Here is a 12,034-nt window from a genome sequence, read left to right on the forward strand (position 1 = left end):
ATTTGACATGTGATCGGGTGAGGTAGTCATGTATAGTCAGTGTGTTACGTAGAGCAGATTCAGATCAGCGCATTGCCAGTTAGGAGAGGCAGCAGGGAGCACGGCACACTAGCAGAGTGATGAGCTGCTGTGCACGGGCCCAGCAGAAAAAAATGTGTTTTAGACACTTTTAAGAGACGCCCACCAAAACAATCCAATATCTGTTTAAATGTAAGTGTCATTTAGAATATTTTCAGCACTTTACCTTCCCATCAAAACAGCCCTTTCCTTTGGTGCTATAATTTTCTCAACCGTTGAACTACCATATTCATACGCACAAGCGCACCCGCAGCATGCTCTGTATTCCGCCACAGCCACAGGTCAGCTGAGTGAATCAGAAAGAGCTAAGGATTAAAGCAGAGGATTAAACAAAATATCTAATATCTAGTTGCTGCTGTGGTGAACTGACATTACTATCGTTTACAGATATTATTGCTCGGAGTAATAACTTTTTTATCTTTGTTATGCTGAACAAATTCTGAAGAGCCTGGATGCCTCTGCTACTGAGCTTACTGTACCACACAAAGCCGCCGACAGAGTGTATCTGTCGGCCGCAGCCCGTCACATCCAGCAGTGTGTGTGGGTGAAACACCCACAGCCTATTTTCCTGGGCTGCCAGCCAGTCTCTTGAACCATACTTCATTAAGACAAAACAAAATGGGATCCAACAAAAACAACCATCTCCCCAATCTCATCTTCCCAACATTCCCCTCAAACTAAACACCTCCAGGTTTCAACAAGTAAATTATTTGTACCTCGTGCGCACAGCACACATCTCACTTTATTGATTTTTCTGAGATCAAGGAGATTTGCACAGCCAGTCTGAGTCAGAATGATCCAAGCCGTTATTTATTCATTTGTTTATGTTTTTTACCTTCTTCTGCTGAGAGACAGCTGGATGAGCTCCAGTTTTTCTTTTTAATCTCATTTGTACTCCTCTGTTCGCTCTTACTCTTTTTTTTTTTTTATCATGGAGCAGCTCTTCTACTAATATTTGACATATTTAGGCACTAATTAAAGTTTGAGTGGCTTGATTAAGAGCACACACTTCCAGCAGACAGAATGAATAAACTGTTTCTAAATTCGTATCACTCATGGGGCTCTGATCCAAAGTCACATGAGTTAAAGGTGTGTATCCACAGCACGTCTAAACCATAAATCTTATCCCATACCTGAAGATAACTGATAAAATAAACAATAAAAGTGTCCTGACTGATGCAAACAGTCGCGAAATCTGGTCGCGAGGCCACAACCACATCATTTTTTATTTTAATTAATCTATTTCTTTGTTCATCTATCAGAATTTTCTTGTGCTTTTTTGTGGTTTTTGAGTTTTATTGGTGTGTGTCTACTCTGGCTGTGTGTGTGGTCGGTTAGAGACTTTGAAGATGAGGTTGGTAGTATATACATTTTTTTATAGTCATGTTGTTTCTTTTATTTTTACACACGCACACACACACACAAACATATATATATTTATATATGTGTGTGTAGAAAAAAATGTGCGGAGAAAAAATTCAAAATGCCTTCAAACGCCTCTTTGACAAAGAGGTGAAACTGTCTCCTCAAACACTTATCACTGCTGCACGTTCAAGACCTCCTTTTGTTCTATAAGACAAGACTGTGCCCTTATGTACTATAACTGGGCATAATTTGCATTAAACATTTCCCTACACGTTCACACTGCAGAGACTGAACTGCAGAGACCACCAGAGGCTGACATTCTTCTTTGTCAGTCCTGATTGTGCAGGTAATTATGCTAATGTATGAGATTTACTGTGGCAGTGGCTTATAACTGCATGTTGTGTCTTTAATATAAACGGAGATGTGGTTTGTGCACTGCAGCTCGTGCTCCTCTCTGCCAGCTTTCTGTCAATACGGGCTCCTATCTGTGTTTTGTGTTTTGCTCAAAGCACTCTGAGCTCATTCTGCACAGCTTGAAGCAACTTCTCAGAAAGAAGAAACTGGGTGAAGGTGATTTGTCACTGTCAACTTAAATGACTCTCTTTCCCACATGTCTTATTGTGTACACACACAAATACACACACACACACACAGTGTGCAAGCTTTAGAAACTCAGACAGAAGATGTTTAAATGCTTAAGGTGATTCAATCTGACATCAGTTTAAAAGTAAAATAACATAAACAACATAAACCTTTCATGGACTGTAACTGGGCCACGGTACCAACACACACACACAAAACATTTACATGTGCAAGGGCACTCATTACCATAATGTATTCCCTTGCTCTTAACACCTCAAGTCCCTCCTTAATGTCTGCCTTTATTGTTCAAAACAAACATGGATGTGTATAACATACGGTTAGCAGGTGATAAAACATAGCTTGCAGCTATATGGATGCAGAAAGTATCATTTCAATTTTACCTTCACCATCACAGCTACATGTCCAAGTCCGGCTCCAGCCCTAACCTGAACTTAAGCCCAACCCTGACCTTAAACCTCACTCCAATGCAACATGAGTTTTTGTGTGTCTTTTGTGTCCAGATCCATTATGAAGAGTCAGCAGGCGGTTCCTCTTTACACTGAGGTGTGCCTTGTTTACTGAAGTCTACTAGTGTAATGTTTCTTTGTAGATGATACCTATTAGTTACGTTGTATGATTCTTCTCTCTTAGCTGAGATAATTCACATTCATATAAGACAGAGGGGTAATTTCTTTATCCAGCACCTCGCTTCAGTACTGCTCAGGAAATGACTGCAATACCTCCGCTGTAGCTACATTCTTTAATCCACTGTTTATTTATCAAGGACAAGTATAAAGCATTAACCACTGCCACATAGCTCAGCATTAATAGCCTGAGCTAGTTTGCGATATCCGCCTCAAGATGGGCCTTTAAAATACATAAAACTTAACAAGAACATTCATTTAAAAAAGACAGCACCAAACAAACAATAAAAAAAGAACCAGCTCATTCATGAGCATGTGAGTGAACTAAAAATAGTTTCAGTTCGAATGTAAAATGTTCTCAGTCATGATCCATGTTCAGTTCTGTTGGTTGATACAAATAGCCAAATAGCCAGTATCCAAATTAGGATTTACCTCAGGGTATCTCACTGTTCCCTGTGGATGCACCTGAGCCTCAAACAATGAGAGCAACCAGCAGGTCGCCGAGCACCTGAGGAGGAGGAGGAGGAGGCAGCTTGCTATTTATACATAAATTTAAGATTAGCAAATTTAATGGACTTATCAAAACTAAACATATTTCATTTCTAGAGGATGTGGCAGCGTTCTGTTGGAGAGCAGCAAACAACTGAAACTTTCTTCAACTTTCTACCAATTACAGTTTCCACAAGCATCAGAAACTTTCAAAAACTCTCAAAACTCTGAAGCAGCTAAATTTGCCAGAGAGCTGATTTTTGTTCCGGTGTAACCTAAGATACTGGACAGCAGTTACATGCATGTGCCGTGAACCCTTACCACACAACTGGAAATGCAGCTTGCCTTTCAGAAAATGTTCATCTCCACAAAATTTAGCTCACAGCACCAAGAAACAAGTGCACACCACTGTAAATATGACTGGTGGGTAACAAGTTTTCCCTTCCAAGCTAATTTCAATATTCCTCCACACACAGTGACAATAGTACTGAGAAGTTTTACATTTTCTGTGCCACACATTCCACTTTTCACTGTGACTCAGTGTCTCAAATGTGTGGGGTTGACACTGGTTCGGTGTGTGGCTCAAGGTTCTTGAGCCACACAGAGAGACATGGACTGACAAACACTTCATTCACCGACACATGTACACTGTCCTGTTGGGTAAACCGGTGCCTGCAGCACCAACTACAGTGTGTTGAGTGTTTGGAAAAACACCTTCTGATGTAGGGCTGGTGTCAGATATACTGTTTACAACTGCACCTTGAACAGCTTCCTTGGAGAGGTTTCCAGATGACACAGTGCATCCATAATTTATTTATATAATATTTAATCATTCTGTGGACATCGAAAAACAAAACTCATGAAGTACCAGCAGTGGTCTCAGCAAGCCAGTGAGTCATCCTCTTTTCATCATGAGGAGGATGAAAAAAAAACTAATTATAAAAGGAACTTTAACAAAAACAAAGAAAACAAAGAAAACTTTGTTCTGTCTGTGGTTTAATCAACTTTGTGATAAATCAAATTCCTCTTGGCCTGTGGTAAAGAGAGAGAGCAGCGGTGATACAGATGGGACAGAGTGAGCTTTCATGTCAACAGAAACAAGTTTTTAATGTTTTGGTCTTATAACTGCAGTGCTTCATGTGGGTCCTTCAAGAATTTGCACATTATCAGTCTGGTGATTACAGAAGAATGAACACAAATTCAGCCAATCTTAACAGTATTTTTTTTTTTTTTTTGGTCTTTTCTGTCAAAGCCTTGCAGCATTTAATTTCTGCAGAGTGGTTCAAAATGTCACAGATCACTCATTTCAGTGTTAGGAGCCAAGATCAAACAGCATCAAGCCTCAATAAATAAATGAATCCCCTTTAATTCTCACCTCTCACCTCGCCTTTCACCTCAACTGACTCCACCAATATAAATGTCAGCAAATTTAACCTTAACTTCTCCATCTGGGATAGTGATAGTTTGACATTTTTGGAAATATGGTTATTTACTTTCCTGCTAAGAGTCAGATGAGGATCAATATCTCTGTGTTGTACGTGTGAGAAATTTCCCAAAAACGTTGAACTGTTCCTTTATGTAAACTCCCCACTGTTCATGACTAAATAATCATCTAACCATCATCTAATTAGGTTTACCCACCAAAATATAATGAGTAAATGTAGAATATAACTTAATTTCTGCTTTTACTGCTCATTAAAATATATTATATCGTATATTAAAGCTTAACATTGCAGTAAAGTGCATCATAATTTTTCAATGAAGCAGCTGCCATTTCAATAATTATATATATTAATTGGTGTATTGATAAACACTTAATCCATTTAGGTTAAGGAAAAGTTTTATGAAGTTTAAACAGGAGAACAAAACCACAGAACCGAGACTGACCACCTCTGGAACCAGATTCATCACCTTGGATCCATTTCACTACAGGTCATTAGTGTGAACGGTTTATACTGGGTTTTGCACGAATTTTTATTACCATCACTGATATGTCTTTACACAAATGTAGACTTTGCAGTTCAGGCCTTTGGAAGCCTAATACGAAGACCACTCGACACATACACAACTGCTGTAAATGTATGCATGTACTGCACATTGACAGTGACATAAATCAGGTCATTAAATCAAGTTATTTTGGTTGTAATGCCTGTGAATAAAAAAAAAAAAAAAAAGAAAAGAAAAAAAAGAAAAGAAAAACATTACCACCTCACAGTTGTTGCCTCCACCAACCAGCCAAGTTGCAAGAAATATTGTCACAATCTGCCCTTAAGTGTTGAATAATGGCCAGAAGTGTTTTTGCAGAACATTTTGATGTCACAGTAAAGTTGACCTTTGACCTTTTGGATATAAAATGCCATCACTTAATTTTATCCATTTGAGTCAAATCGTGTCACAATCAATTAATTAATTTGTGAGTTAATGCAGAAACCTGCTTTGTGAGGTCACAGTGACCTTTGACCTTTGACCACCAAAATCTAATCAGTTCATATACTTGAGTCCAGGTGGACATTTGTGCAAAATCTGAAGAAGTTCCCTCAACGAGTTCCTGAGATATCACGTTCACGAGAATGGGACAGACAGTCAACCTGAAAACATGATGCCTCTGGCTCTAGCTGTCGCCAGCAGAGGCATAAAATTGCAATGTGTGTACACTGATCTGGGGAAATCTTGGGTGCAAGTTATGCACACAGAGAGAGAGAGAACAGAAACATGTGAACAGCAGGAGATGTCTTAAATTGTAAAGCTGACTGTCCTCCTCCTGTCCTGAGTCTCACATTAAAGGTGTCAGGGCAGCTTTCCAAAGCAAATCAGTGTCACATTTAATTAATCCCCTTTACACCAAAACTTTAACCTCCTTAACAACAAACTGAGCCAGCTGTGATTACTTTTAGTTGGGGGTTAGTTTCCAAGTGGAGCCACTTCTGAGTACCAACGTCAGAGGTTTTTATCCCAACAGACACTTCACTTCTCTGGTCGTTTGTGCAGTCAGACTTTTTCACACCACTTTTTGACACTTTTGGCAATGTGTCTCATTAATAAACATGTACCAAGAATATCAAGAACCTCGCTCAATCTAATGTATTCCTACAAACTAGTCTATTTATTCGTCCAGCTTAGTTTTTCTTTCGCTGCTGGGCTCAGACAGAGATTCTGATCGCTATACCCCAGCTGTTCGAACTTTTAAACCCTCTGCTCTCCCCAAATAATGAGACCAAATGCAGTGGACAGTGATCAATGAGAGTGGTTCTTCTGACCGGCCGGTCTTTAATGATTTATTGGCAGCAAGCCGTGAAACGGTCCCTCACAGTCCAAAGGGCAGACTCCCAAACTCTGCAAGTTTGAAATCCAGCAGGGGATGGAGCACAAACTTAAGGTCAGATGCTCACTTCTCTAACTTCAACTTTTAGCAAAAATAATGAAACTTTTATTTTCAAAAACAAAACGAGGTTGGGTGTTTGCTTCATTTCGACAGAAGCAGAGGATGACAATCATAACACTGAACTATGATAAAGGACTTTTTATAAACAGAAACAGATAAGAAGAGAACATCCTCTAAGTATGTGGCTAATTCGAAGTGTTTCACACTGTGGCCTTCATCTAATAAGTTGCATATTAATAGGCACAAAATATTACAATTATTAATTTAAAGACATTACACACATATAACGTCCGACTATCCGCTTGTGGCTACACTGGAGGGAAATTACATTAAATCATCTTTGCTATTATAACTAGTTTTATGCTATAGATCAATGTAAATGGATTTCCAGCACAAAAACCTGCTGGAAAAATTCAGCAGTTTCTAGACAACCACAGCTGTGATTGTCTAGAAACAACATTTTACTGAAGAGGTTCAAAATGTGAGTTTTTAAATATGAATTTCTACTTTTGAATCTTCTGTTTTTTGTTTTTTATTTTTACTGTTACAGAGATTGTGTTACAGAAATTGTTCTGTATTTGGGAAACATTCATTAACTTTCTTTTTAGAATGAGATTAAAAGATTAATACCACTCGTCTTGTGTGTGTGTGTGTGTGTGTGTGTGTGTGTGTGTGTGTGTGTGGTTTGTACAGCAGCTGGAGTCATGAGGCAGTTAGCTTAGCTTAGCAAAGACTTGAAGCAGCTAGTCTGGCTATGTCACAAACTCACTGAGTCTTGTTTGTTTGATCAGCACACAAAAAGCAACAACTTGTGATTATAGAGGGATTCACTGTAAATATTCCCTGACAAATGAACATGTATTCATCTGCTCAGCTCTAATGTGCAGCATGGCAACTTCACCATGATAAAAAACCTCCGGGAAGCCAATGCACCTGACTGTTCACCAGGAAATACTCACGCCATGTTCATTCCATGTCACAGTTATCATAGTTATGTATTTCTAACTTCGACATCCAAGATGTAACTCTGCTAACAAACATCCAATATATCTAACCAGCAGTTTAATAATATTTAATAAATACTCAACCACACTGATATGGACACATCCACCAGCTAAAGTTGGTCGTTCGGTGTAATTAAACCAACCAACCTATTTTTGTATTGTTTTGTACCTCTTACAAGGGTCTGATGACATGAATGCTTGAAAGGTATTAACATAGAAGTCTTTCCCGTCTTTACTGTTTACTACTCTATGAGGTGAAACTGGGCTTGTAAACATTATAAAAGACAGTTGGAACAACCAGAGAAGGAGGGCAGGAGATAACTGGAAGATTATTTTACATTTTAAGAATAACACTGGTGCCTTGGTCCCACATTTTTAGGTCCAATACAACCATGAGTCACCACTGAATATTTAAACTTAATTCGTACCATGCCTCACCTTCACCAGATATGCACATCTGTAAATAAAGAGTGAGAGGATAAAAACTATTCTAACCTGTTTGTGAGTCCAGCCGGAACCGTCCGTCCTCATTGCCAGAGACGATGCGATACGCAACAGGATCTGGCCCTCCACCATCTCTGGTGAGGGCAGAGACACTAAGCACCTCCGAGCCAACTGCTAAGGATTCTGGGAGCTGAGCGGTGTACTCGGAGCTCAGGAAGACAGGCTGGTAGTCATCCAGAGAGACCACATCCACCGTCACGGTGGCGATGGAGTAGAGGTGACGAGGCAGGCCACGATCAGTAGCTTTTACCTTCAGCTCAAAGGTGGGCGGGGTGTCGGAGGTCAGAGGTCGCTCCAGCCGCAGGACCCCCGAAAACTCATCCAGAGAGAAGTAACCGCCATCGCCTGCCAGGAGGGAGTACTTCACCTCAGAGTTTATACCTGGAGAGAACAAATACAGACAGAGATAACCGATCAATAACTAAATGGACTAAAACTAGATATTCAGCAGCAGCAGAAACAACAGATTTATTCTGTTTTAATATTCAGTATATTTGCCTAAAAAAGGACCAATATAACACTTCTAATATGTCATTTTGTTTTGTTCAGTCATGTGATGTGATTATGATGCGGATACTGACGCCAGGAGTCTTTTCTCTGAGAGAGAAAACAAATTAGGCAAGAAAATGCTGTTGTCATCAAAACCAAATCTGGATTTCCACAAGGTGTGTTTATGATTAAAAATCAGGACATGATGTGAAAACACAGGAAAAAAAAAAAAACAAGAATAACCTAACTTTCAACACTGCAAAAGAAATCAAAAGATCTTGATGTTGAAGAAACTTTCATGCAATTGCCAAAATAAGTGACAAAAAATACTGGATACACTTCAAATAAAATAATCATGAGTATTTAACAAACAAATTCATGCATGTCTAGTAAACACACAGCTACTGAGCATATGAAAAAAAAACACAAAAGTGTCCATATGTCAGATGTGAATTTCACATAACTTGAAGGTGCTGGATGGTTCATCATGTGGTCTCCTGTGTTCTCATCTACGTCCATTTGTATGATGCAGCTATCGTAGAGTAATTAAGGACTAGTCCTGAGATGTTTTTGGATGGATTGACTAGAATGCTCTTTTAAAAGCTGGGAAAAAAATGAATCATAAAGTGCAAAGGTCAATAAAATTTAAGTAGTTTATTACTTTTGGAGCATAAAAGCGCTCCAGAAAATTTCACAGCAATCTGTCCACTGAATTGGACCGTGGTGCTAGATGAAAGGGCAGGGGGTCGCTAAAACTGAGAGGAGTCATGCAACTGTGACCATGAATATTCAGAGCAAACTTAATGACAATCTGGTCATTAGATGATTAGATGTCTTATTCTCGACTGAAGTGTTGCACAGATGGAAAGAGAGACAGATGGACCCATTAAATAATGGCGCTGCAGAAAAGATCTAAATACCACGACATGGGGCCGGTTAATTCAACTGGTAACGCGAGACCAATGATCTTTACTTTGGGAGAGTATCTAGAGTTTAACAACCTCACTGGCCTACAGATGGCGCTACAGTAAAAGGGCAAAACTTCAAATCATGAAGTGTGCTTTAAGCTGTGCTTTAACTTCATGCTTCATGTTATTGATAGTTTCTCTCTTTCCTCATGTTTCCTGATGCTTGAGAGGCAAAACGCCAAAAAAAAAAAGAAATCTAATAATGAAAAATAATAACAGCTCAGACAAGTTTCACTCTGAATGAACGAGGAAAGAAGATAATGATATACATTTATCTTATCACAGAACTATCCACACATTTCTCAGTGTTACGTACGAAATTTCAGATTTAAACATAATCTGAATCAACAGCATCTTGGTTTCTCTTCACCATCTGCCAAAACAAACCTGCACTTCTCTCTTTTTCTCAATGTGTCAAAGTGTTTTAGATACATTTCTTTAGCAAAACAAAACATCCAAGGGAAAAAAAAGAAAGAAGTTAGCCATTAGTCATTGTCTGTGAGAAAGCTGCAGTTGCAGAGACAGAAGACAAGCTGCTGCACATCTGAAGGAGTGGCTTACCTGTTCTGTCTGCTCCTGTTTCCCTACCCAACTCTGTGTGTGTGTGTGTGTGTGTGTGTGTGTCTATCTTTGCGTGTGTATCCGTGAACCAGTCTTTGTTTTGGTATATTTGTATTTGTGGATGTCTTTGTACATTTTTATCAATCCCGCTTTATGTGAACTGTGACTATTCAAGTGTGAACATGTGTGTTTGTGTGAAATAATGAGGAAATCTAAGTGTGTATGTGTGGGTGTGAGAAAACCATCCTATGGCACATTAAACACCACACGCGCCTACACAGACTGAGCTGTTCAACTGGTCTCAAATGAGGAAAGTGTCTGCTTTACTTTACTTTCATCTGACTCTAACCAACCAACCATCAAAGGCAACAAATTAATAAAACCAGTGGAAATTTGCACCACACCATGTCGGCTCCCTTCAGTCAGGAGAGATTGGTTTAGATTTGTTTGGTATTCGTTGAGTGATAAAACAGTTAAGACATTAAAAAACACAGTGTGATCATATTGTCTGCTAAAATGATTCAGAATCACACATTGTGAGGTTGGGCTACAGAACAAGAGGTTTATATAAATCAAAGTAAAGAGAAAGACAGGTCATGAGGGAGTGATGCAAAGGAAATGAGCTCAAGATAAACAAGGAAGTAAGAAAGAAACTACATCAGCACTAAACGAGGAGTTTTTGTTAGTTTGGTCAGTTTATGTGAGAAGAGGATTTAAAACATGCATCTTAATACACTTGAGCAAACTTTATACAAGTAATAGTGATGTGAATAGTGAGTGGGTGGTGGTGCTGAGGGCTTCGGCCATTGTTGTCTTTAAAACAGTGGACTAAGGCTTCTGCTAACTTTAGCAGAGACAAAGAAGTGATAGTAACAAGAGTTAACACTGGCGTAGCTAAGTTCAAGGCTTAACTCAAAGCGTTTCTTCTAGTCTGGTAAGTAAACAGCTGTTAGCGCTAACGTTAGCTATGTAACAATAGCAAAACTGACACATAGGTCCTTTAAAGGTATATTAATTAATATTCGTTTTCAGCGTTCTCCTCACCTTTCCACCAGAGCAGGGCATCGTTTTTATCGTGGCACCCATACTTGGAATTTAGTGTGTGCCAGAGACCCAGAGAGATCTAAACCCCAAAAACACTTGTAGTATAAAGAGCAACTAATCCAAGACATTTCACCAGAGTCATCCTAAACCTAAACTCCTAATTGCACTATTAACCACAAACTGATTATGCTTAATAAAGGCAGCAACATTAAATGTATGATTAAATTCACAATTAACGGATCCTTTTGCATATCAAAAATCTAATTTTCTTGGGGGAAATGGGCCAAAACCTCAACTTGTACACAACAAACACTTCGCAGTGATTGTTGGTTTTCCATGAAATTTACAGATTACATTCAAGATTCCATGAGGATAAACCCTTTCCATTTTGGCCCCTTTCTAAATTACCCAAACAAACTTTATAGGACCCCTATGGAGTGTGCAAGTCATAAAAGACAAAGAAGAGGAAGTTGAGGACGATCTCAACTGAAGAAATAAAAAAAAGCTACCTTTTGCTTGTCTTATTATTCTGTTATAATCCCCTTTTAATAATTTCTTTTATGTTACATCACTGAAGTTGTTTTTTTTCTGATTCTCTTTTATCATATGATTTTTGAATTTATTTTGCTTCCCTGCTGTAATTTGATTTTGTTCTTAATTTGCTGCCCCGTGTGAAGCACAGTTTGAGTTTTGAAAAGTGCTCTACAAATAAAGATTATAATAAATATTATTATTGTCTGCTTTGTTTGATTTTGTTTATCAAACAACCTACACAAACACTTTTTTTCACTTATTCACCAAGAAAACAAATGAAAGCACACGTATTCAAACCAACGTAAAACACAGACATGCAAAAACCAAAAATAAAAAAAATATAACAACATAAGATCTCTGGTTGAATCTTGATATGTTGTTTGACAAACA

At 38.6% G+C, this 12,034-nt stretch overlaps 1 protein-coding gene across 4 annotated transcripts in view; it reads right to left on the reverse strand.

The window, feature by feature from the left end:
- The window catches only part of fat2 (FAT atypical cadherin 2), a 136,844-nt gene that overhangs the window by 37,789 nt on the left and 87,021 nt on the right, over positions 1-12,034 (reverse strand). For all 4 annotated transcript variants that reach the window (XM_071458163.1, XM_071458161.1, XM_071458162.1 and 1 more), the window contains one exon: positions 8,040-8,429. In XM_071458163.1, coding sequence (XP_071314264.1) covers positions 8,040-8,429 — 390 coding nt within the window. The remainder of the gene's footprint in view (positions 1-8,039; positions 8,430-12,034) is intronic.

The sequence above is a fragment of the Trachinotus anak genome, unplaced genomic scaffold, assembly GCF_046630095.1.
Source record: "Trachinotus anak isolate AG129_WGS33_773 ecotype Australia unplaced genomic scaffold, CSIRO_AGI_Tana_v1 ptg000021l, whole genome shotgun sequence".
In the NCBI taxonomy this organism is placed as follows: Eukaryota; Metazoa; Chordata; class Actinopteri; order Carangiformes; family Carangidae; genus Trachinotus; species Trachinotus anak.